This window comes from Clavelina lepadiformis, chromosome 5, assembly GCF_947623445.1.
Source record: "Clavelina lepadiformis chromosome 5, kaClaLepa1.1, whole genome shotgun sequence".
In the NCBI taxonomy this organism is placed as follows: domain Eukaryota; kingdom Metazoa; phylum Chordata; class Ascidiacea; order Aplousobranchia; family Clavelinidae; genus Clavelina; species Clavelina lepadiformis.
This window is the reverse complement of record NC_135244.1, coordinates 4202728-4228496: the sequence shown is the minus strand read 5'-3', so window position 1 is coordinate 4228496 and position 25769 is coordinate 4202728. Positions and strand designations below refer to the sequence as shown.

Below are 25769 nucleotides of genomic sequence, written 5' to 3'. Positions count from 1 at the left end.
TAATAGGACCCATTAAAAGTCGTAGGCTCAGACCAATTTGCCCGTCTGACCACTTTAAGAAGCTCTTTATCACTGCACAAATAGGTAATCCATCGCACTTTTAAAATTAGGTATATGCGTTAATGATTAACCTTGGGCATGACAGCATGATTTTTAAACCTATAGCCTGGTGTCATAATTCATATCATAATGAATTGCAGAATTTTTTGTCTTTGTTCACGCTCGCGTGTTATACGAAGTGCAAACTGTGTCTGTGAGTACAGCGCTAGAAGCAGTATTTTTTAAATTCGTTTGTAGGCTATAGTTATAGTTTGTTAAGCAGTGGGGCTAACATATCAAACTTTGGTCAAATAACGACCATGGAGGAAGCAATAATCAAAGTTCACCACGCTTTGACAAATTACATACCAGCCGAGGTCAGACCAGATGTAACGAAGCTAATAGAAGGAACTCGTAAAGATTTTGCCAGCCCGAGGTTTTCAGAATGGAAAGGACATCAATTTAGCACGCCGTCCAACGCTGATAAGGTGGAATGGCAATACAGCAATTGGGATCCAACTGAAAACGACGTTTTAGTTGCAACTTATGCGAAGACAGGTAATCGTTAGCTTACAAGACTTCGAAACAAACATTCTGGCTGTGTAGTTAGCTTCATATGTTGGTGGTGTGTTGCTGAACTAATGCATGCATTGGTTTGTCAACAAGTTTTGTCAGATATATTTTGATGTTAAAATTGACAGACTGATGAAATTTTTCCACTAAAGATAAACAAAGATACTCTTGTTATTATAATAAAATGAAAACAGGATATAGTTTGTCACTCTGAAGGTTAACTTTATTTATATTTTTCTACACAAGCTTTCGCAAGCATAAACTTGCTTCTTCCGGTGTACTGCGAAAATAAGAAAGTTAACATTCAGAGTGCCAAACTATAGGCTATCCTGTTTTTATTTTACCATAAAATTTGTTTAACACGGTTCAGACAACATCAACTTTGTTATTAAAAATGTTATCTCTCCAGGTACTACATGGACCACTAAGCTCGTCAAGCACTTGATTTACCAACATGACAAGGATTTGCTCAAGATGGCACTGACTGTGACGCCAATGCAAGGCTACTTAGAGTTTGGGATACGTGAGTTCTGCTTAAAATGTTTAATACCTATATAAATTTATTACAGGTCGTTGTGTTTTCGGTTTCGATTTTATCTGTAAAAATTTCGCTTTGTACAGCATTGAGCTTCGAAGTCTTAGAAAAACTTCCGTGGAAGAGAAAAATTTGGGCAACGCACCTTCCGGCTACTCTCATTAATATGAAACGATTGGAAGAAAACAGAACCAAGGTATATGCATTTATGTTCGCATAAGGGCCACACTAGACAACGATAAAAAATTGTACTCGTATATCAAGTAATTTTATTAGATTTGTCAGTTAAAAACCAAAGTTTGATTTTGATGTTTTTTCTAACTGTCAGACCATATGTAAAATAACTTCAGTATTATGTATTTTAAGTCAAAAATCCGATCAAACGGAAGGCACGGTTTTAAGCCGTGACAAAACCAAACTGGTTGCATAAGAAAAACACAAAGGCATATCGGTGCTAATTAAGACGGCGCCTTGAAAGGCAACTATCCATAAACGTAAATTAGTCAGGAGGGGGCACCATTTCGCGGCGAGAATCTTTCACCAGAGTTTTTCTAAACCACATTGTCAAGGGCATTTGTTTTCTACTATAACTAATCTTTATTTTCTTTCGTTTTCCGGACAATCTAATGTTGTGGCCATGACCCGAACAAGCTCACTGTCAGTTAGTATCTCTCCTACAAACATCGGTCCCTTTTCAGCACCCTAAAAAAAAACATTGCAATTTGGCAGACAAGCAAGCACTTTCCTACTTCTCGCTGGCAGGGTTCACACTAAGCAGGAGACATGGTCTCATCACATTTGTTCATGACGTCAACGGCCAATCTTTGCCAGCGACAGAGATTGCATAAGTGTTCATTAACAATGATAACTACGATATATAGCCATAAACGTATACAACATATATGCCCTAAGCTGAATGCTAACCCCGTCTCTGCACCTGTTTCCATCCTCCGTCAGTACACTGGTGGGTGATGTCAACTGCCATTACGTTGACCGGGAATACTACTACACCGACAGCGACGGAAAATGTCTAGCCTTCTGGACGGCCATCAGCAACCTGGCTCTTCCCTTCAGTTCTAAAGACAAAGTAATCGTTTCTCTTGAAGCCAAGGAACAAAAAAAACTCCAATTTAGCATTTGCGAGAATCGATAATACCTAAAATCTAGCTGAGTCAATGATTTCGGCGATATCAACACGCGTTGTCAGTACAATGTGTTTATGACGACCCAGGGCATCGACGACAGCTTTGAGGTTAAGAAAAATACCCGACGATGTACCTACAGACATTACAGATGCGGTCGGTATGCCACCGCGGCCTTATACCTGCAACCTGCCCGTCTGCCCTTAAACAGACACATGATCATAAAGCTCGAAACGGACCTTTACCACCAGCCATTGCCAGCGAAGCATTCTAAGACGGTTCAAAAACGGAGCCTTACAAAGATTTCGAGTTACAAAGAAGGGAGTTTCGCTACCCAAACTGGCATGGGAGTGGCGTGGAGTGGCTTAGTCGCCTAATACGAACCAGCGCCAGGGGTTTCCAAATAACGTTGTACAATCGGGGGGTGGCAAACTCTGCGGCTTGTGAGTGTGGCGCAGAGGTGCAAATAACGTAGACTCTGTTTCATTCGACTTCCTTAACGTTGCCCATGGAAAGCACGACCTGTTGGTTTTGGATGAGAGCACGACACTGTGACTGCGCTACTTTTGCCACAACATTTAGCTTAGCAGCCGATAGTGACCTGAACACTTGGCTCTCGTTACGACGATTGACGAGTTGCTTTAGAGAAGATATATAAATACAAGTTTAATAGTAAGCCTTGTATGATTATAAAAATAAGACAAAAATCTTTATAGGAATAATAGGGAAATGTTGTAGCCTTTTTCTTACTAGCAATGACTTCAATCAACCTCAAATTTATGTGTGCGCAAAACAACATTTTCCATCCTTTTATTAGAGTTGTAACTTATTACTATTACAACGGAATCTTTTTTGAGTCCTTATAAATCTGGTCTTTTGTTCAGATAATTTATGTGGTCCGGAACCCTAAAGATCAAGTCGTCTCTCATTTCCATTTTACAAAAAGCAATCCTTTTTTTCAAAAGGACTCCATTCAACAGCCTTATCCCAAAGACTTCAACGAATTTTTTGAGGCTGCTGTGAACGGTTGGTTTTATTTATGGCATTACGAAGGGCGTTAAAAACATGTTTAAACCAATCAGAATGCAGCATGGTTGGTGTTGTTTTCTAGTCTGGGAATTCACCTCGCAGTTGGCGCGTTTTAAAGTTCCAGAGTGTGCGAAGATTTGCATGAAAAAGTGGGAAATGTGTAGGCCTATAGTTAGGCCCAAAAATCCACTTTTAACTTTGGGCTTCTTCAACGAGATATAGAGATATGTGATTTTTGACATATTCCCGTATGAAACAATTCCAGGCGAGCCCAGGTCACATGCAAAACTTCAGGCATTCTCGTGGAGCGATTTTTGAGTAAATGCTTTTTTAGTAATTTTACAACATATACTTAGAAATAAACAAAGAAATTTACCCTTTTTTGAAACCCATGCGCCTCCAGTATATAGCAAGTGAAGTAAATTAAAAACTGTATTGAACATTCGTATAATTGAAAAACTGTTCGTTTTTATATAAGTTGTGTTATGTTTTCAACTTTTCCGTGTGTGTTGCGGCCCTCTGGTTAGATTAAAAGTCTTCATTTGACCCTCAGGGACCCCTGGACTACACCATGTTGCATGGAAAAATTGTGTTGCTTGACGTTATATACCCTCATTGTGACTTCTACTAGTTCTACAGGAAAATTACCTAGTGGCGGAGGTCTGTCATATCCGGATCATATCCTGACTTGGCATCCCTACTTGAAGAAAGAAAACGTCCTCTTTATTACTTTTGAAGATTTGAAACGGGTACTTGCAATTTAATTAAAAGCTGGCTTAAGTTAAAAATTAAGAGAGCATAATACCAACAGGTTAGTTTAACTTCCATAAAATATTTGCCTTAGCCTGGATAGATAAAATTATTGCGGTTTACTTTCTTTAGGATACGGCAAAAGAAGTCCGTCGAATTGCAAACTTTCTCGCAGTCGAAAGAAGCAATGATGAAATAAATCAAATTTTGGAAGAAACTTCGTTTCAAAACCTGCAGAAAAAACCTTCGAAACTAGAGGAGAGTATTAAAATGTTTAGAAAAGGTAGGTTACTTAAGCTACAGCGGTTCGCGTGGCGACGTGCTATAATTGTTTGCATATGGAGCAAAGGTTATCACAAGCTAATGAGTTACGTATCAAAGAAGTTAAAAAAGAAGACCAAGGGGGAAATGTGACTGTGTTGAGAAATGTAAAAATGACTTTTTTCAACACAGTATTAGCGAAATAGAATTGTTTTAAATTGACTAAATTGTTCCAACAAAGCCTAACTAAAACACAAATTTCTATTTTTGTTTTGATTATGTTTAGGAGAGATCGGTGATTGGAAGAACTATCTCACTGTTGCTCAATCTGAGATCATGGATCAGAAGTTCAATGAAAAGATGTCTGGCATAGACATTAATTTTGTTTACGAGTAGTATTGCTAAAATATATGCAATTGTGAACAAAATATCATATCATATGTAAACCTTTGCTGTTTTTTTTTTATAAATAATCATGGTTGTAGGGTAGTTGCCCACTAGGTTATAGTAAATTAATTTGAATATAATTTTAGCAAGGACAAGTCATTTTGATTATTTTCACATTAAAGTAATTGTTAGATGATGTGCTTATTTAGTGAATTATTTCCCAAGGAAAGCGTTTAGGAGACTTTCGTGCAAATCACTTCACTTATAATTGTGCAATACCCGCGCTTAAGAAAAGTTTGAAATAAAATTAAAAAAATTCAAATCAAGTGTTTAACAGTTTTTAGGTAATTCACAGCAGTTTGTTAGCGAAATAGCATAGGCCATAGGCTATAAGTTACTAGTAGTTTTTTTGGCCAACTCAGTGATGTCAAGTGCACTATGTCATAAGTACAAAGTGCCAGTTAAAAACAGCTTTTGGCTCGTTAAATGCTAAAAGTCACAAATTTACCATAACCTGTTTTTGCCGAACTAAAAACAAGAATAATAAACAGCGGCGTAAATCACGTATACGGGGTGGTGTCGGCGGGTAACGCCTTATTCTTGGCCAATCAGAAGCCTGGCGGCATCTACGTCATTTCGGTTTAGTCCTAAATTAGTAAGCACAAGAAAAGAAATTTTGAGCCCAATATACTGTAGGCTATAATGATTACGCAGATAAGCCTGATGACGATTTGATGGTGCCTGGTTTCTGCAGACAAAGAAGTTCGTTTAGCTTCACATTAATTCGCATATAGAGGCATAACGTTACTTCAATTAACCAGTCTCTTTCTTGGAATACTGTAGCCGACCTGCGAATGTAAAACAAGCTTTTTCGTGGAATTTTCGGGGATAGCGCTAGCAGACGCCGAGCTTTGATCTAGGTAGCATGTCTACTGTTATAGCTTTTTAAAGCATTAGAAACATCTACACTGTAGATGTAGATTCTACAGGTGTTGAGAAATGAAAGGAACTGCGTACCGAAGCCGTTAACCTCTTGCATTCCACCAGAGAGCTATAGGTCATAAGTTAAAAAATACGTTGTTTACATGCAAAGATGAGCAATCGTGCTTACGTCACGTACGCAATCGCGAGAATTTCACAACATAATAGCCAACGTGCGATACAGTAGGTCGCAGGTCAGAGGAGTAGTGGACACGTCATCGTAACAACTTGAGAAGTTATATTATCTTACTGGTTTCAGCTACTTGGTTAGATGGTTAGATTTTTCTGCGTGATCGTCAATTACCTTTCGCCTGAAGTATCCCTGAGCGGTGAACTCAAGGAGATATTTACAACATACAAATATTTCCTAAGCTAAAATCACGCATCTTTTAGAAAAAATTAACGCACATTTTCGCTTGTATCAACATAATGAACTACAAAGCTATTATAACGCTTCGCTTATGGGCTATGGCGTCACCTGAGTTCAAAGTCCTATTATTATGAACACGTGCTCTAAACCTGCATCACGCTGCCGGCTTTCGCTTTCAGACGTAAACAACTCAGACCGTTACCAGTTGCATAAAAGAGAAGGAAAAAGTGCGGCTGGTGAAAAACACTTTTTGGCAGGCCGTTAGCAGCGTAGTTCATTCGTTGATGTTAATGGTTGCAGTTGTCAGATGTTTCGGTGCTCAGTTGAAGGAATATCGATCAGGAAACCTAGTTATTGATGATGTAGCCTACCGGTACTGTTTTCACTTTTAAAACATCGATGATTCTTTTAAAACAGTGACAATCTTTTTTTATCAGTTTTAGCTTAAAACGAAAGAATAGGGATTGCGATTAAACAACGGCGCATTGCAGCGCAATTTAATGCGTAGCATACCAATAACAATATTTTTGCAGAATATGCTAGACTATTAAGCATTCAGATCGACAAATCAGGTCCAGATAAAGGTGCAAGCAGGCTTAATGCAGCCTGTAAGTGGTTGATTTAACGCATCATCTATAATGCATAGAACATTCTGCGTTTCCGTTTTGTATAATTAATCCGCAGTAGGCTAGTTTGATTGAAGCAGCTGTAGCAAATAGATCCTGGGCTAGACTAGGCTCTATTTCAAACGACACTTAAGAAAGTTTTTCTAAGTTATTTCAGTGACCTCAAGATATCCTAGACATTTATTTCATATTTTTTGTGTTATTTCAGTTAAGATATCACTAAACGTTAATACAAGAGCATAGCACATAACTCGTTTTTGTGGTATCTCTGTCTTTGTGGCCACCTGGCCCTTGCGACTGTTAAGCATGAAAATGCTCACTCTAAAACTTAATCGAACTCTCAGCTCTGCGCCAAGAAGGCATCGTTTGGACAAAATCATAAATTCTTTGCCTTGCTTATCAAAAGTAAGTTTTATTGATTTTTTTTTATCCAAAGCATATAATTTATGCCAAATCCGTAACTGTTTACTGTTGAAACTATGATTGTCATTAATAGACCTTTCTTGACACTTGTCCACTGCACATTCTTATATTACAAATTGCAACCACCTTCCACTTAAGCTTGAGCATTGGTTTAAGTTTACACCACCGATAAGTAGGCCTAAGTAGGCAACCCAAACATTCATCACAGATTTTGGGTTAAGTTTATCAGCAGTTTATTAGTTAACTACTAACATCAAGATACAATTGATTAAAATGTGGTGATTAAAAATTGATAAGCTGTCTATTTGCTTGACATCACGTAAATGAAACAAAAGACTGTGGAAAACTACTATACCTTAAAGATTGTCTTAACTGTAGCTTAATACAGTTTGTAAGATGACATAAAGTGAGCTGTAATTTGTAATAGAACATTTGCAAAATTGGCAATTCTGCGATAATTTGGGAATTTAATTTATGAGTGCTTTGCTTCACCGTTGCCAGTTTTTGCAAAAAAAGTATAGAAAATCAGTGGTAAAATATTTTTGTTTTGTTTTATAAATATCTTATTTGTAGACGAGAAGAACATACAAAACTTCATTTCCAGTTGGTGTTACTTATCCAAAAAGTTCAACCGTTACATCTAATATTGAACCAATCCAAAAGGTATGTAAGTTATCAATAATCACATTAAGTTTGCAACATGAAATAAAAAGCGCAGTTAGGACGATTTATTCATTTAGTCTTTTCAAGGTTTTGGTTGCAAACCGTGGAGAAATTGCAATCCGTGTCTTTCGTGCTTGCACAGAGTTGGGAATTCGAACAGTTGCTATTTATTCAGAGCAAGATGCTAAACACACCCATCGCCAGAAGGCTGATGAATCATACCTAATTGGACAGGGTTTAGCTCCTGTTAATGCATACCTACATATTCCAGAGATCATCGAGACTGCTAAGGTATAAAATTTATGAATAATATGGCAGATGCTGTAACGTTTTGTTTTAGAACCATTTATGCACAGTATGGTTTAACTTAGACTGATAACATCATAGAATGACCGAAGCCAAATTTTGGAGTAGGGTATTTTAACAAACCTATTAAACCAGTAAACATGGTTGTTGTGGGCTAAGTTCATTTACTCAACTGATGGTTTCTGGTTTTGCATCTAATGCTTTGAAGAACAGTATTGATAGTTAAAATGTGGCACATTCTTGGCTGGTTTTCTTGGAATTAAAATTCACACCATCTTTTAACATGGTTACTTATCCTTGTCGTGCAGCGCGTCACCCACATATCAATATTTACTGAAATTTTATTGTAGACCTCTTTAACCAATTAACTGCCCACTGCTGATCTATTGAACATTGTGTTCTGTGTAAAAGTTAGTTATAATTTTCTGTGTGAGATAAAATTTGCTGGTTTAATTTATTATAGCTTTGTGTAATGTTCTCCTTGTAAAATCCTCAATTCACTTCTTCTTAATTGGCTGTTTTTCAAACTCAAAAATCAATTCAAAATTTTCCATTCTTATTCAATGCCTGCAAGGCATAAATGTTACTGAATTGTTGTTGTTGTTGTGTATAAATAAATGTTTTCAGTTTTAGCTTTGTCATGCTTAAGATTGTGCTGTGGATTATGGTATTCAGACAATTTCATTGAACCTCAATATAAATTTCTTAGAAACTGCAACCAAAAGCAGCACCGTAACCTCTTACAGAGGGTTTTTCCATACTTCAAGTAGATCTACAGATCAACAACTGAATAGATTTTTACTATTTAACAGGAGGTTGGTGTTGACGCCATCCATCCTGGATATGGATTCTTATCTGAACGAGCAGATTTTGCACAAGCCTGTGTTGATGCAGGTATTCGGTTCATCGGGCCTTCACCCCAGGTTGTACAACAAATGGGTGACAAAGTTGCCGCTCGTGCAATAGCTATAGCTGCTGGTAAGAAGAAGAAACAACTTGAAATTTTGAATGGTTTTAAAAGATGCACAGGTTTTTGTTGTGACGTCATCATGAAGTGCTCAGTATCATTTTGAAATTTTTCTGCTTCCAAAGGTGTGCCTGTGATTCCTGGGACTGACGGCCCAGTGACAACATTGGATGAGGCAAAAGATTTTGCTCAGAAATACGGCTTTCCACTCATCATGAAAGCAGCTTTTGGTGGTGGTGGCAGAGGAATGCGATTTGTTAATGAAATGGAGGTTTGTATGAACTACCTTACTACCTTTTGCACTTAAGTCATTTTATGTTTGTGATGTGCTGTTTGTAGGAATTGGAGGACAACTTTCACAGGGCTGTGTCGGAAGCAGAGAAAGCTTTTGGAAATGGCGCAATGTTTATTGAGAGATATCTACAAGGTCCACGGCACATTGAAGTACAAATTTTAGGTAAAACTTACAACGTTTTTTTAAAAACAGTAGTCAGTGAATCTCTTACACTTGATTGGTACAATACTTTGAATTAGCTATCTGGCAAAACTATTTAAGTGCATGTAATTATTTATTCACTCTTACATGATTAATTATAGGTGATCGCGCTGGGAATGTTGTTCATCTTTACGAAAGAGATTGCTCAATTCAACGAAGGTACCAGAAAGTTGTTGAACTTGCCCCGGCCTCGAATCTTCCCATAGGACTTCGTCGATTGCTTGCTGATGATGCGCTAAAAATTGCGCGGCATGTTGGCTACGAAAATGCTGGAACCGTTGAGTTTTTGCTTGATAGTCAGGTACATTTAACAAGTTCCTAATGTAGGTTTGTCTAACCTACAATGTTCCGTTTTTCCTTGTTATGTTTGTAACTTCAAAAATTTAATTATATTATGCATTTTTTACATTACATCTTTTTCCCTCTTCAGGGACGACATTACTTTATCGAAGTTAACTCTCGTCTGCAAGTTGAGCACACAATCACAGAGCAAATAACAGGGTAAGAGTTGTCAAATAGGCGTTAGCTTGTCAAAAACAGCTCTCTAGTAATTTGGTACTTAATTTTCTGTCCTCCCTTCACAGGGTTGATTTGGTTCAGTCCCAAATTCGTTTAGCAGAAGGATACACGTTACCTGACCTTGGTTTGAATCAGGAGAATATCCAGGTCAATGGTTGCGCCATCCAGTGCAGAATAACCACAGAAGATCCAGCCCACGATTTCAGACCCGATACCGGAAGGATTGAGGTATAAATGTTACCAACAATTGTACATGAACTGTACATGATTAGTGGTCCACAAGTTAAAAAAAACACATAAATCTTTACTGCAGTGATGGCAAAATGCATTGTAAGTTTGTAGCACGTTACTTTTGAAATCTAACCTATCTTGATTTATCAATAAGCCTGTCTCTGTTTTATTACTAAGCCTAACAGAATGGCATTTTGTAGGTCTTTAGAAGTGGAGAAGGAATGGGCATCAGACTGGACAGTGCATCTGCATTTGCAGGAGCCATAGTTTCTCCTCATTATGACTCCCTCCTTGTTAAGGTGATATCACATGCTGCTGACATGCCGTCTGCTGCGAGGAAAATGCATCGCGCTCTGAGGGAATTCCGAATAAGAGGAGTAAAGGTAAAATTGATAAATACATGTAAGTACTTGAAAGGTTACCACTTAATTGGTGGTTGGAAGTACAAGTGTGTTTATGTCAGTAATTGCGTTGCTGTTGGTAGACAAATATTCCATTTCTACTGAACGTAATAAGTGATGACGCTTTCCTCCATGGAACAATCACGACACAGTTTATAGATAACAATCCTCAGGTAAGGCACGCAATGTAATATGTGTATGTTATTTTTTGCATTTCTGATTTGTTTTACCTTCATTGTATTTTTTTGTTTTTCTCAGCTGTTCAAAATGCATCCAAGCATGAATAGAGCCGGCCGTTTGATGCATTATCTCGCTGAAGTCTTGGTAAATGGCCCATCCACACCACTCCCAACTGATCAAAGACCACCATACGATGAACCGGTCGTTCCATCCTTGCCAGCAGGTGACCTTGACTTAGTGACCTTTGAATGTTTGTGAAGTAATTCACATCGAGATTGCTCAAGTCTGGAAATTCAAAGAAGAACTAAAATAGTGTCAATATTGTCTTGGTACACTTTTTGATGGCACAGCAAACATTGTCGGAGAATGTTGTACTTTGTCACTATGACTTTGTGAAGTAAAGTTGTAAACCACGAGCAATTCTGCATGATTTGCTTTTGGAAGAAATCTTTAAAAATTCATGAAAGGAATCAAAATTTTAAAGTGCATTTAACTGTACAGATGTAAATTTAATTAATTGCTTGAATGTTTATGATGTTTGAATAGGATCGAAACCACCTCCTGGATGGCGACAGGTACTTCTTGAAAGGGGTCCCGAAGAATTTGCGAGAGCAATTCGTGAACATCAGGGATTGCTACTCACCGACACCACCATGAGAGACGCACATCAATCTCTTCTCGCCACTAGAGTGCGCACATATGACCTTGCAAGGATAGCTCCTTTTGTGGCTAATCGTATGAATGGATTGTTTTCTTTGGAAAACTGGGGTGGCGCCACATTCGACGTCGCTTTGAGATTTCTCCATGAATGTCCATGGGAAAGGTTACGTGTGCTCCGTGAAAAAATTCCAAATATTCCATTTCAAATGTTGCTTAGAGGTGCAAATGGAGTGGGCTACACAAATTACCCTGACAATGTTGTGAAGAAGTAAGTTTAAATGCGAATTTTTTGATTTATGTTATCTGTGAAAATTTACAAACTCACAAGTTTGCAAGTTTTACTACTAACCATGCCATCGTAATCCTACGGCATATATTTGGAAAGCTGATTTTATTCATTGCAAACTTTGCAGGTTTTGCGAGCTTGCCTACATAAATGGAATGGATATATTTCGTGTATTTGACTCCTTGAATTACCTCCCAAACATGAAGCTTGGTATCGAAGCAGTAGGAGAAGCAGGTGGTGTGATTGAAGCAGCAATATCCTACACTGGTGATGTGTCAGACCCATCACGCTTGACTAAATATGACCTGAAATATTACCTTGATCTGGCCGACGAACTCGTGGCCATGGGGACACATATTCTATGTATTAAGGTGATGTTTACTTGTACTAAGTTTTGGGTGAATTTGGGTTATGGTGAAGTTTTGGGTGAATTCTGTGCTGATTGATGATAGGTCAACAGTTTTATTTGATAAAAAACAGTCATCCTTTGAATGAAATGTTTAATGTTTCTAAAAGCAATAAAAATTTATCATTGTAGGATATGGCTGGGTTGCTCAAGCCACAAGCCGCAAGAATACTTGTTTCATCATTGAGGGAAAAATTTCCAGACATACCAATCCACGTTCACACTCATGACACATCTGGAGCTGGTATTTTGTCAATTTCTTTATTTAATTACTGACAATAATGGTTTGAAAAACTTACTCAGTATATATTCATTCGTAGCCCTAAGTTCACTGTTGTTCACTGCTACTGTATGTTATGTTGTTGTTCACTGTATCACTGTATCTTAACTAATGCGCTTTTCTTTTGCAGGTGTTGCTGCAATGTTGGCTGCAACTGAGGCAGGTGCAGATATCGTGGATGGAGCTATCGATTCCATGTCTGGTATGACATCACAGCCTAGCATAGGAGCTTTAGTGACATCGTGTGAAAGAACAGCACTCGATACAGGTAAGTCGTTTGAAAAAATATGTAATTTTTTTTGTGAGTTAAGCAACTCCATTTGTAGGTCTGCCAATGAACCAACTGGCCCTGTACAATGAATACTGGGAGCAAACCAGGCAACTCTATGCGCCATTCGAATGCACAATTTCAATGAAGTCTGGGGATTCCAGTGTTTACCAGCATGAGATCCCTGGTGGCCAGTACACCAACCTCCACTTCCAAGGTAACCGACACATTTTTCTCCTGTTAAGCTGTTACATTTTCCGACATTTTATGGTCAGGTGGATATTTTGATATCTGTACTTTCTTAATTTGCCCAGAAAATAAAATGAATTCATGTTGTTTGGCACTTTTGATTGAAAATGCAATAGTCAAAAAAACTTATTTCTACAGCACATTCCATGGGTCTTGGAAACCAGTTCTCAAAAGTGAAGCTGAGATATGCTGAAGCAAATAAAATGTTCGGTGATTTAATTAAGGTAATTATGAAATTCATGTTACATGTAATGTAGTAGGATGTCTTACCCATTGCTTTACGGTTACCATATAAATCATTTAAATACCATTTTCATCATTTAAATCACTTTTTCATCCAACAAAGGTGACACCATCATCCAAAGTTGTTGGAGACATGGCTCAGTTCATGGTGCAGAATAATCTCTCTGCGGAAGAAGTAGAAGAACGAGCAGACGAGCTTTCCTTCCCACAATCAGTCATAGATATGATGCGTGGGGCTATTGGTTACCCACCTGGGGGATTTCCAGAGCCCCTTAGAAGCAAGGTAAGGATTATTGACGACAACCTCCACAATCGTAAGACATTTAAAGAATCTTTCATTTTCTTTATTCTTCTGTTTTGTCACTGTCGACACCATAAGCTGAAGAAATTATTAATGTTTTGCAGATAATCCGTGACCAGCCAGTTTTTGAAGGTAGGCCGGGTGAAATCTTGGAGCCTCTTGACTTCGACAAATTGAAAAAGGAGCTGAAAGAAGAACATGGATCAAATGTCACCGAGGAAGATGTTATGAGTGCAGCCATGTACCCCAAGGTCAATTTTATAACCCCATCTGTTTTCCGAATCGGTTGATTAAGAATCATGATGACAAACAATGACTCTTTGAAAATGTGTTTGTAGTACTTGTAATTGTCATCTGTTATGCATATCAGTAGAACAGTTTCTGTAAATTGTATAGTTCAATAGTAGATGGTCATTATATACAAAGGTCGTTATATTAGTATTCCATATGCAGGTAACATCTGATTTTCTTCGCTTCTACAAAGACAACGGCCCTGTCGATAAACTGGACACACCAAGATTTTTATGCGGACCTCGCATTGCTGATGAATTCAAAGTGACTCTTGAACCAGGTAACAAAATCACTCATTTTCTATAACAAACGACATTATTAGGATATTAATTGTCATTTTCTTGGCAGGAAAGACACTTCACATCAAGCCGCTCGCTGTCGGTGATTTGAAATCGGAGACCGGTGAGAGGGAAGTTTTCATGGAATTAAACGGACAGCTTCGTTCCATACTGGTCAAAGACAAAGAAGCATTAAAAGTAACATATTTGTGAACACATGTAGCTGTATTATTAAATGTTAGCTAAATACTTCCTAACACACATTGTTAAGAATATAGAGCTAGTATGCGGACAAGTGGGTTTAAACTAAGTGGAGAGATTGCGTTAGCTATTTCAATGAAATGGTAACATCATTTCCTCCGAGCTTATCAAGTGTTAAATTGACAGGAAATGCATTTTCACCCCAAAGCAAGAGCTGGGGTGAAAGGTTCGATTGGATCTCCGATGCCCGGTGATGTTTTGGAAGTTAAAGTTGAGGTAAATACGATCTTTTTTTCAATTTTCTGTGTTCTTGTCTTTCATTACTGGATGAAAACTTATTCGCTGATTCATTGCTGACTTTTGAAAAGAATTCTTTGTTCTGCTGCTGACTTTCTGGTGATTTTATTTTGATGTGAAATCTGTTTTGTTGCTTTCCTTTAAACCTGGTATGTGGCAGGTCGGAGAGAAAGTGGTCAAAGGTCAACCTCTGCTTGTCATCAGCGCCATGAAGATGGAGATGGTCGTAGCAGCAACTACCGACGGTGTTGTAAAAGAGGTGGCGGTTACGAAAGGCATGCATGTAGAAGGGGAGGACTTGTTGGTCGAAGTAGAGTAACTAAATCTCTGTGGGATCTGTACACTTGTACAGTGTACAACTGTTCGTTATACACAGTTGCTCCAAAACGATACCATTTAGAGGTGTCCAACATTTTTTCCTGCGTTTTATGTTCCACTGCAATATTCATATTTGTATACCAGCAAGCTTTGTAAATATCTTCGTTCATAATAGATGGTGAAACGGGGCAATTTTAATAGTAGAGAACTGCAGCCTACTGTACATGTTTTGTATTGTGTGCAACTACCTTTATCAAAAGCGCATCTAACTCTATATTATTTGTTCCATTTTCACATGACATTTTTTTTCTTGTTTATAAATGCAATAAGTGGTACAATGCCTCGCATTGGAATCAAAAATTTTGTTATTTGTAATCATTTTGAACAAAGGTTAGTTCATTATATTCTCGAAAATGCAATGCTATCACTGTTTTGCAATACGTAGTATGGTAATACTTTGTTTTGCGTGAATCACGTTTCCTTCCAGATTGAAACTTTATACCGATAATTGTATTGGTCATAATGAAGTAGTTCCAACTATTCAAGCTAGAAATGTTTGTTCAACTTTTACTGCTGCCTGAGCTTCTATTGTGCTGTTTCTATTATACACGTGTTTTGCCTATGTTCTGTTTTTTTTTATGTAAACAGTGCAACATTAAATTGACAACACATTACCATTGATACCTATACACAGTCGTTGACTTATTGTATTGTTATGCTACAGGCAGCAAATTTATAAAAAGTCCGGTGCCAAATTAATAATCGCCTGTCCGACATCCCTTAATTGGAGTATTGGTGGCATTAAAAATTTTCGAATTGCCCTAATATCTTGACATTTTATGACCTCTCAATTATTTCAAAGTATGTTTTGTAACAAAGTTATATTTTCACATTTATAAATGTATGATGCAATGCTTAGAAATAAAACAAAATAGAAGTGATACCACTGATAGGTGTGGTTAGGATAAGACATAAGATAGAACTTTGAGTTTGAACACCTAAACACATGATAGAAAAACAAAACTTTTCAACGGCTCAAAAGTAGCATGAAAAATTGCAACTAGCCAATGGGGCAAAATGATTGACAATAGTTTATGACATCATTTGAAGTTCTTCCTTGTCACGAGAATCGGCAAGTTTTCCATAGATCCTTTGTAAAAAATTCTTAAATGCATCCCTTAAATCTTCAGAGTTCTTGTCTGTGCTGCCGATCATCTGAAATAATAGTTTTAGAATTGCCATTACTAAGCTAGTCTCTGAGAAAGTACATATGTTAGTTATTATGAGATAATACATTGAAAAAAAACACACGACTTCTGTTTTGAAGGCAAATTGAAAACTTATCACTTACTATTGGGACAGATGCTACAGGTGATTTTAGGGTCTTTGCCTCCTTATTTTTGCAACTTGCATAGATTAAACACTGTGTAGGTTTCAAACCTCGATTGGCAACAAAATAACTGTATAGATTCTCTACAGCCTGCAGATCACTTGATTTGTATGCATCACAAGCAATTACAACACCTGGTAAAATTCCAGTTGAAGGAATCAGTTACAATATATTATGTTTTATTTCGGGTTTAGTAAACAAGTGCACAATGAGACAACATTACAAATTGAGTATCTGTGGTCTGTGGTTGTGCACTTGTATATGAGACCCGAAATATTAAAAGTTAAAAAACAGTTTTAAAAACTGACTGCATGTAAAGCCTTAACCACACTTTTACACATGACAACATTGCCAATAATCCTTACAATAACCCCTCAGCCATTTTAAGTGAATAAAATCATTCTAATGAGCAAATTTTTAGATTGTACAACAATAACTAAAGCATTGGAACTATTTGATATTCTATGATCAAAAAGGTGAAATGAACATCAAACTTACCGTCTGCTTTATATGCCATTGCTGGCCAACAACCTTCATAGTTTTCATTTCCACTGCAGTCCCACAATTCGATATCCATGTTGGTGAAGGTTCGTCCATTGTCGACTGGTGTTTCAAACTCAAGAACCCTAACGCCAACAGTTGGATGATATCTGCTTTGTGATATGTCAGTCTGAACAAAGAATCTTTTAAGATAATTGTGAATTTTTAAACGAAACACTTTTGAATATAAACACTATTGCATAGAGGTAGTTATATTAGTAGAATCTTAAAATTCTAATTTCGAATTGGGTTTGGTAAAAACCAAAACTCACTTGATCACCAAGGAAATTTGATAAAACTGACTTTCCGCTTTCTGGAGGACCAACAACCACAACTTTAGCTTTAAACATCCTGGTTCGAATAACCTGACTTAATGTCTACGAATCAGACAGTTTATCAACCTAATTAGTTAAGAAAACTTTGAGTTATAAATGGTCTATACCAGACAGAGATAGGCCAACTGTACGCGTAAGATATCAATCATGGTTGATAAAGCCGATAATTTTGTTTCGAGGAACGCGAAGTAACCCAACCGAAACATTACGCTTTAGCGGCCGTTAGCGATAAAATTATTCATTTGTAAAAAGGATTACTTTCCGGCATTTTCAAATTTTGCAAAAGTTAAGTAGCAAAATTTTATCTTGGCGCAATAGCGCTAAATACATTCTTAAAAACTTGCTTTACATATAATTGCTTTATTTATTAAGGAAAAACAAAATTTACCAATAATCGAGACAAAAAAAACAAAAAAACAATTAGATTGACATGAATATGGCCCTGGGTCAAACGTCATCACAACGATTAAATTATCTGAATATTGTGTTTCGAAAATTTGCGTTACTGTATTTTTATCTTAAGATAGAATATACTTTACAAAAACTTTTCCAGTAAGTTGGTTATCGAACTTGTCTTTATACATAATTATGCAGGTCTTGGACACAGTTTTTAATTTCGCTTTCTCCTAACACCAAGCATACTTAAAAAACAGTTTACAGTTTTAAATTTAGCGTCTATAGTAGGTTTCCTTACACGTCTTCAATTACTCTACTGTGGTTCTGCTCGTGTTAACGACTACCGTGAGTTTCTTGAAATTTGATAAAAAAGCTATCTTCCAGTTATGTAGTACAACTTTGTTCATAATTGTTTATTCTCCTGATGTACACGGTTTACACATTTACTGGTTTGCTATAGCCTACGTTAAAAATTTGAAACATAATTTTGAATATAAAAAGACAACCTACAAGTAGAATAAGCATTATATACATTGAACAAAGGGTCTACATAATCATTGTTAGGTTAAATTGTTTCAATTGAAACACAAGCAGTGGTGGTGTGAAACTTGCTCTAACTCAGAGAATACAGAATATGATTTGGTGCTGTAGTGATACATAAGCACCTTACAATTCCTTTTTACCACAAATAGATGGTAAGAACGCCGTTCCTACGCGCTGCCGCTTCACCACTATTTAACTCTTTAGTCGTGGAGAGTTAATTTTATAGTCCACTCCAAACTCTTTTACATTTAGAATTTTTCATTAGACAAATACCTGTCCCCGTTAAACAGGTGCATTGACCACAGTTCAAAATATTTTTACGTTATGACATTTTTTGCACTAATCAACGTAATGGGCATATACCATAATAACTGCAACCTTGAAATCTTTCCCAAACACAATAAAATTAAAATTAAATCATTTTTTACTCAAAGGATTCACTTAGGTTTTATTTAGAACACTTGCGCAATAACGAGTGGTTTTCTTGCACGTTTATTATCATCTATAATTCTATATAATAGAAGAAATTTTTTGCGATACTCTTGCGATATTGCCTTGAATAACTTACTCTTGTCTTAAACAAAAACTCAGTTTCGCTGTCACAAATTAACGTTTGTTATTTTGTAGATTTGAATGGGCAACTCTCAAAAAAGCGTCCCTTTCACTTTTATTGGTCGCTAGGTTACAGTGCTGTTCTGGAAATTTCGAAAAAAAAAACGCAAAACAAAGTGCGTTCAGAATGTGCAAATATGAAATGCTGTAGGCTAGATATTTTCTGTTTCTTAGGTCTGTTTGTTTGGACATTGAAATTTGAGTAAAGGGACTTTATTTTAGTTTAGTCTGATGTTATAACCAGAGTCTTCTGAGTAATTTTTTGTGTTAGCCGAACTTCCTAAGTTTGTTTGTTAGTCCAAAATATGGATGGTTATCTGTAAAAATTGTTTTGTGCAGGACACGCTAAAAGCCTGAAGGATGGAACTGAAAACAATGTTTCCCAATTATAGGCCTATTTTCTTTGTTTCAGCCTTTTAGTGAGATCCTTGTGTGCTGTTATATTATAGCTTTCTGGACTAACTGTCTTAGAAGATTTTGAACCTTTATGCTAGAGCCATGCATGTTTATAGCTGACGTTAAGTATTTGTGCAGACTTTTCTCGTATGTCAAGTGTTCAATGGATATGGACTGCTGAACAATGTCGAATTCTAGCATGACCACAAAAACTGTGGAGGTTAAGTCATACAAAGACTAAGGATAAAGATTCCAACAGGCTGCTACCGCACAGGGTACAGCCATACAATAGTTTTTTAGTTAATTGTAAAGGCTAAGCTAATAGACAAAGTAAAGGCCAACTGCAGTACACTAGCCTTATTCTGTAACTGTAATATTTATAGTTATCGCGATCTATAAAAGGCTTTATATATTATATTGAATGTATGTTTTTCCAAACATGCCAAAAAGCATATTCAAAATCAGCTGTTAGCCATATAGGCCTATGCATGAATTCTCTATGCTGGAAAATGTGGTACCTGCACGCAAAAGATTCATTAACGTGCACATCAAAATTTTTATCTTTACCTCAAATTATAATAAACAAACAAATAAAAGCTGGTTGTGTAAACGCCTATTTATAATAACTAAACGAAGAATTGATGCATCAATGCACACCATAACACCAAAATATGTAACTTTGTACACACAATTTCTTGTCAAAAACTGCAGTATTTTCCAGTCGGGTGAATTATTGGTAAGCTCATCTAATTTATGAATATTTGCAAAGTTGCCCTTGGTATAAGTTCTTGATTAAAGATTTTCCTGTGTATAAAAGCAGTGTAATTTTTCATGCTACATTTTTCCTGTGTTCTATCTGCTATTTTTCATTATTGACTGTGGGGATGAAGAGAAAGGTTTTAATTTTTTATGGCATTATATATCTAACAAAAATTATACTCACAAATATTTAACATACAGGAAAATGGTGACAAAAAAAACTTTTCTTTCATTTTTGTTTACAATGATATATTAATTTCCAGACTGGAAATGTGATAGTTTTTAACTAAAAATCTTTCATGCAAAGAAACAAGTGTTGACGTAAAGGACTGAACAGGATCCTCAATTATTTATATATTATAAATCAGCATTCAAACAGCCAAGTTTACTATGTTTGTCTATCATAAATCAGAGTGAACATAAAAGCATTCAGTGTGCCCAGTGATGAGTCTCATGTAATCAATGTGTGCATGTGCCACACTTTTCATTACTGGTTAATTCAGCTCGGTCATACTATTTATCAAACTGATCACATTGTCAAACCCTGTGTACTTTTTACTTGTTTACAGCAAAGTTATTTAGGTTGAACCATGGGTGTAGATTATTATGCCATTTTGGGACTGACCCGAAATGCTTCAGATGCCGAAATTAAGAAAGCTTATAGGAAGTTGGCACTAAAGTATCATCCTGATAAAAACAAGGAGCCTGGTGCAACAGAGAAGTTCAAGCAGATTGCTGAAGCTTACGACGTTTTGAATGATCCCCAGAAGCGTGCAACATATGATCAATTTGGAGAGGAAGGGTTGAAAGGTGGCATTCCATCTAACGATGGTGGTGGCTTCACATCAGGCTACACATTCCATGGCGACCCAGAAAAAGTGTTCCGTGACTTTTTTGGTGGTTCAAATCCATTTGCTGATTTCTTTGACACAAATGGAGATTTTATGACTGGCTTTGGTGGCATCAGAGGAAGGGGACGCAAGAAGCAAGACCCACCTATCGAAAGAGATCTTTTCTTATCCCTGGAGGAGCTCTTTCACGGATGCATAAAGAAAATGAAGATCTCCCGTCGTGTTATGAATGAGGATGGTCATACTTCCAGTATCCGTGACAAGATTCTCTCTATTCAAGTAAAACCAGGATGGAAGGCTGGAACTAAAGTCACTTTTCCACAAGAAGGTGATCAAGGTCCCAACAACGTTCCTGCTGACATTGTGTTCATCGTGCGTGACAAGCAACATCCCCTCTTCCGCCGAAGTGGCAACGATCTTGTCTACGTTGCCAAAATTCCGCTCGGTAAAGCATTGATTGGTTGCAGCATTGAGGTCCCTACACTAGATGGAAGATTACTCAACATTCCGATAAATGACATTGTTCATCCCAAATACACAAAAACTGTGCCAGCAGAAGGCATGCCTAATTCCAAACGTCCAGCTGAGAGGGGAGATCTTGTAATCGAATTCGACATTCAGTTCCCTGATCAGCTTACTCCTGAAAAGAAGCAGCTGATTAGGCAAGCTTTGCTCATATAATTATTTTGTTTCTAGAAATGTGACAGAAAAAGTGTAAACGTTTTAAGTAGCCACCCTTCATTTTGAGCTTCATGTTGCAAACGGACAACTTTTTTCTGTCAACGTTTATTTCCTTGCTTCTGGCGTTTTATTTTTTTACTTAAAGCATGTAAAGGTAAAGTATATATATAAACGTTTTTATTCACGTTGTTTGTTATTGTAAGATGTTTATGTGATGCCATTAACAGCAGATTGTAGTAATTACATTTTGTTCTTTTCAAAAGCTGCATTTTAAAGTTTTCTTTTTTTGTTCTTCAGTTTATCACTAGTATTAGCACAACGTGGCGCGGTAAGTATAAAGTAACTTTTGCAAAAAATTGTGACACCAATAACCCGTGTTGTGTATGCTTATTGCATTCAAGGCATTACAAGTATTGTCATTTGATGATGGCTCATGAAATAGTATTGAAACATTTGAAATACAAATTGTATACCTCTAATCTAATGATTAAAAACAAATATCGCGTGTACTTATCAATAGAAAAAAACATTTACCACTACTTTTGAAGGTTTGATTGGAACAAGTGCCTATGACAAGGAAGACTTTTTACCGAGAGGTTTTAGAATAAGACGACAGCTTAATAATATAGTAATAAATATATTTTTATTAATGCTTTATTTTATCAATATTTTTAAAAATGCGGTTTTATTTATTTCATTTTTCGCCATTGACTGTGGGCAGCAAAAAGAATGATGCCAACCTTATTGTAGCAAATCATAGCAAGAAATATGCCTTCAAACAATCAAGAAACTAGAAAAGTGGCGAAGTCCGAAAGCTTACAACGTGCTGTCTGTTAACTATACAGTGGTGCTATAACGATCAAAGGCTAGCACACCTACCAAACCCGATAACAACATAACGTTTGGCGCAAAAACAACGAAGCAGCTAAACGTCGTGCGTGTAAGGACTGCGTGCCGTAAACCATGTCAACAAGGCTGTAGGCCATAGACCGTGTTCATAACCATCAGTTAAATCTCGCTGGGTTTTATATCACTAAGTAACAAACCAAGCTCTCTTAACACGTTTCATAAATTTAATCCTACGCACACAGTTTACTATTGTCTTGGTTTCAGCGCATGTGATGCGTGTGGCGGTCGGTGCCACACAAATATCCCACACCTGAATTTACATATTTTTAAAAGATAAAATTGGACCTGTACCTTTTATTTTTGTGTGACCTCCCATGCTCTTGATCGAGCGTATAAGTCGTAACTCTCAGTACTGCGCTCCTACATTCCTCAAATCTTATGCAATCTTCAATAAATACTTGTTTAGAACTGAAATTTGGTAAACGGATGCCCAAATAGAATAGATATACAATAACAGGACTACAATAAATTCTATGAAGGCAAACAAAAACACAAAAGTATGCCTACGAAATACACACACATAACTTACATTAAGTAGATTATAGAGTAAACAAGAACAGTAGAAAAGAGATCGGCTTGCAACAATAAAAGCAACGGTTTAATTTTGGTTGCGCCTGGGATGTAAAAGCATGTTGTGTCTGCTAAAAATGTAATTTGAAAAGCTCTGTTCCTGGTTTGCACTTTATTCACAAAACCTACGCTCTCACTCGATCTATATTGTGTTTGCGCATAACTCGCATGGTGACGCTCTTACTTAAATTTTTAGTTTTCTTTGACGTCATAAGAGTGTTTTGCAAATTGTAAATCATGACAGTGGTACTGTATCAACAATTCAAGAAACATACACATTCGATGGCTTACAGAAAAGTTATGGCTCTATGAAACTTTAACAACTTTTGTGTTTTTCCTATTTTAGTTCAAATTTATTTTAGTAACTTGTATGTTTAATTGTGGGCACGAAACATGTTTGTTTTTACAGTTTACAGAATTCGATAAAATAAAACTACAAATCTCATTTCAACTCATCTTTATTACAAAAATCACCAAAAAATATTACAATTAAGCTTTTATTTTGCCCAGATTATGTTATTTATCCAGATTGTGTTATTTCGCAATTTTCTTTCTAAATTAAGAGAACGGTTTAGTGAAAATATATCACGAAGCAAAGCTTTGATTGAAACTGATTTGCAAAGACTTAATATTAGGTTTACGTTATTACTATTATTACATTAAGTTATTTAAAATCGGGACCCAGCCATCAGTTCATGCATTGGACCCCGCGTTTGCTTGGCACGTCTTATATCGGAAGACGTTTATTTAAAACGGTGTCTCATTAGCGGTATTGGGCTTTGGCAGCTACAAGAAGTTTCCCTTGTCTCTTTCTTATAGGCTCATGTTTGGTAATTGTCTGTTCTCAATGCTTGTATGAAGCCATGTCCTGCCACACATGGGTAACTTGCGCAATATCGCGGCGATCGCGTGATAAACAGCGTAAGACGCTTAGTTGTATTTCAAACCAATCGTTCTTTGAAGTGTTGAAATGATCAGCATTCACGGGTCATATGTAAACAATGATTAAAGGTCCCAAGAAAAGCACCATAACTGACGATTTCTATTCTTCTTAAGAGCGACTATTGTTCTCACGTCGATGTGTTACAAGAGCTTAAGATTATCCCCGTTTTGTCTTGGAATATTTAAGTTGTTCTATATTACAGGTGGTGTGGGTAAGGTAAACAGTCTTGGTTACCTGATCCCGAGTTATCGTTTAAAGGTACGTATTGATGATTACTTCCAGTCTTAGCTTATGAAACGTATAGCATAGTTAAACATATATATAAACTATACTATAGTACCCTACGTTATGAAAGCAGTCAAAATTACGATTAGATCTGTCGAATTTATTATTTTCGAACCCCCGTATATACTGTAGATGGTTTGAAGATAAACTTAGTTTCAATGAGCGTTATAATCAAAAATAATGTATTACTTGCTGATATTCACGCTATGCCACTTCAATGTAGGCTCAGAATTAGCGGAATTTAACGGAATACTGAGCTATATACACGTACCTTACTTTGAAGTGAAAAACATTGTTGTAAACTGAAGGAAAGGTTGCAGCTTTGGCCAATAATGTTGACGGTATAACAATACTAACTTCGCCGAAAAAGTTTAATCTATAAGAGCTTAGCAAAACGAACTATGTTTGTATACCCTCCACTTTAATGACGAGCAAGATAGCCTTGTTTGATCTACACTCGTTATAAGAAACTGATTTTCAGTGCCATTTCGATGAACTAACTACTCAATGAACTTGACGTTATCTTATATAAGGTTTCAGAACGTTTGCAAAGTTTCATTGTACTTTAACCTGTGCTTTATTAAACTTCAGCAGCCATATGACGTAGATATTGTTTGAAATCTTGACATCATGTCTGCTGATGTTAGAACGCAATTTGCTAAACCGGTAAAGCAAACCTACGTCACTGGGGGAAGCATGTATCGCCGTAACTTTTTTGGATCGTCAAGAAAAGAAACCAACCCCGAAATGGAAGCTGTAGGGGTTAACCGGATTAACAGTGCGCTGCTTTCAGAAAATGACGTAAGCAATTACGTGAGAGGTAATAAGGACATACGTCTCGGTCGAAGCCAAGTGAGCTTTACAAAATTTCGTCCAGTGACGTCACATCCCACCACGTCATTGCTTGCTTCCCTGTACAAACAGCACACTTTTGCCGAATCGAGGAATTCGCAAACTGCAGGGAAACTCCCCAACCTGATACCGCGCCCACTTTCCCAAAACGCTGCAAACCAACGCAAAAGAGAACTGAGGAGTTTTACAAACCCTACTTACTCAACAGCGCCACCCAACGAAGCCAAAAACGGCAACAAATCCTACGCATCTCTTCCTCAAAGTTCCATGATGTCACGCAGTCCATACTCCAGACTCGGATCAGGAACAACCTCGGTTAGTGCTAGTGCGACATGGAATGCTGTCCATAACTCGATCTCAGCGAGTGGGCACGGTCTTCTACCGGAATCGCAGAGCACAACTTCTTATCCTCATCAGGCGGAGAAGATCTTTTCGAACCGGACAAGTGTAAATTATGTTCCTTTCTATGAAGTCAGAGAACGAGGCGACGGTGCCAGCGTGGTCGATGTCCCTTCCATCGACGTGGAAGGGAAGAAGATCGAAAAACTTGCCGCTGATCGGGATGCGGATGCAAAGGGAATTGAAAACGCGTCAAAACGTCATAAAGAAAATTTAAAGGAAGAAGGTAACCAGGAATCCATCGACGTCTTGGTGTCTTCAGTTTTGCAAAGATCTCAGCATGGACAGAATTCTTCTTCATCACCTACAAAAACCGAGAAAAAGGTCCGATTTAGTGCGACCGTGACGACA

At 37.1% G+C, this 25769-nt stretch overlaps 4 protein-coding genes and 1 long non-coding RNA gene across 5 annotated transcripts; 3 read left to right on the top strand and 2 right to left on the bottom strand.

Moving 5' to 3' along the window:
* The first annotated feature begins 180 nt into the window (after positions 1-180).
* LOC143459977 (sulfotransferase 1C2-like) lies at positions 181-5029 on the top strand. The gene is made up of 7 exons (XM_076957306.1): positions 181-597; positions 1022-1135; positions 1234-1343; positions 3174-3315; positions 3958-4067; positions 4201-4351; positions 4616-5029. Exons 1-7 carry the CDS (start codon positions 360-362, stop codon positions 4723-4725), a joined length of 975 nt encoding a protein of 324 aa, XP_076813421.1. The 5' UTR covers positions 181-359; the 3' UTR covers positions 4726-5029.
* LOC143459979 (uncharacterized) lies at positions 1543-3178 on the bottom strand. Its single transcript, XR_013117818.1, has 3 exons — positions 2304-3178; positions 2072-2223; positions 1543-1849 (listed from the first exon to the last, which is right to left on the bottom strand). It is a non-coding gene; the product is annotated as an uncharacterized LOC143459979 (long non-coding RNA).
* Positions 5030-6882: 1853 nt separating the features above from the next.
* LOC143459976 (pyruvate carboxylase, mitochondrial-like) lies at positions 6883-15898 on the top strand. Its single transcript, XM_076957305.1, has 24 exons — positions 6883-7098; positions 7690-7779; positions 7867-8070; positions 8898-9063; positions 9178-9323; positions 9392-9509; positions 9650-9849; positions 9979-10049; positions 10133-10295; positions 10499-10681; positions 10783-10872; positions 10958-11102; positions 11426-11807; positions 11953-12196; positions 12364-12475; positions 12642-12779; positions 12838-12996; positions 13167-13252; positions 13375-13554; positions 13677-13823; positions 14026-14143; positions 14212-14339; positions 14529-14618; positions 14800-15898. The coding sequence occupies exons 1-24, from the start codon at positions 7000-7002 to the stop codon at positions 14956-14958; spliced, it is 3618 nt and encodes a 1205-aa protein (XP_076813420.1). The 5' UTR covers positions 6883-6999; the 3' UTR covers positions 14959-15898.
* A 131-nt stretch (positions 15899-16029) lies between these two features.
* On the bottom strand, positions 16030-17378 carry LOC143459978 (intraflagellar transport protein 22 homolog). Its single transcript, XM_076957307.1, has 4 exons — positions 17160-17378; positions 16846-17017; positions 16309-16481; positions 16030-16172 (listed from the first exon to the last, which is right to left on the bottom strand). The coding sequence occupies exons 1-4, from the start codon at positions 17235-17237 to the stop codon at positions 16050-16052; spliced, it is 546 nt and encodes a 181-aa protein (XP_076813422.1). The 5' UTR covers positions 17238-17378; the 3' UTR covers positions 16030-16049.
* Positions 17379-20160: 2782 nt separating this feature from the next.
* LOC143460595 (dnaJ homolog subfamily B member 13-like) lies at positions 20161-21973 on the top strand. Its single transcript, XM_076958178.1, has one exon. The coding sequence runs from the start codon at positions 20519-20521 to the stop codon at positions 21458-21460; it is 942 nt and encodes a 313-aa protein (XP_076814293.1). The 5' UTR covers positions 20161-20518; the 3' UTR covers positions 21461-21973.
* The last annotated feature ends 3796 nt before the right edge of the window (positions 21974-25769 follow it).

What these genes read in the sequence shown, in the direction of transcription:
- LOC143459977 (XM_076957306.1), top strand. Translation starts at nt 360, where the DNA reads ATGGAGGAAGCAATAATCAAAGTTCACCACGCTTTGACAAATTACATA. An exon ending in CTTTTGAAGATTTGAAACGG is followed by an intron (nt 4,068 to 4,200) that starts GTACTTGCAATT and finishes TACTTTCTTTAG; the next exon opens with GATACGGCAAAAGAAGTCCG. An exon ending in TATTAAAATGTTTAGAAAAG is followed by an intron (nt 4,352 to 4,615) that starts GTAGGTTACTTA and finishes GATTATGTTTAG; the next exon opens with GAGAGATCGGTGATTGGAAG.
- LOC143459976 (XM_076957305.1), top strand. Translation starts at nt 7,000, where the DNA reads ATGAAAATGCTCACTCTAAAACTTAATCGAACTCTCAGCTCTGCGCCA. An exon ending in CCGATACCGGAAGGATTGAG is followed by an intron (nt 10,296 to 10,498) that starts GTATAAATGTTA and finishes GGCATTTTGTAG; the next exon opens with GTCTTTAGAAGTGGAGAAGG. An exon ending in TTTTGGAAGTTAAAGTTGAG is followed by an intron (nt 14,619 to 14,799) that starts GTAAATACGATC and finishes GGTATGTGGCAG; the next exon opens with GTCGGAGAGAAAGTGGTCAA.
- LOC143459978 (XM_076957307.1), bottom strand. Translation starts at nt 17,237, where the DNA reads ATGTTTAAAGCTAAAGTTGTGGTTGTTGGTCCTCCAGAAAGCGGAAAG. An exon ending in CAAATTTCCTTGGTGATCAA is followed by an intron (nt 17,018 to 17,159) that starts GTGAGTTTTGGT and finishes TTCTTTGTTCAG; the next exon opens with ACTGACATATCACAAAGCAG. An exon ending in AATGGCATATAAAGCAGACG is followed by an intron (nt 16,482 to 16,845) that starts GTAAGTTTGATG and finishes GAATTTTACCAG; the next exon opens with GTGTTGTAATTGCTTGTGAT.
- LOC143460595 (XM_076958178.1), top strand. Translation starts at nt 20,519, where the DNA reads ATGGGTGTAGATTATTATGCCATTTTGGGACTGACCCGAAATGCTTCA.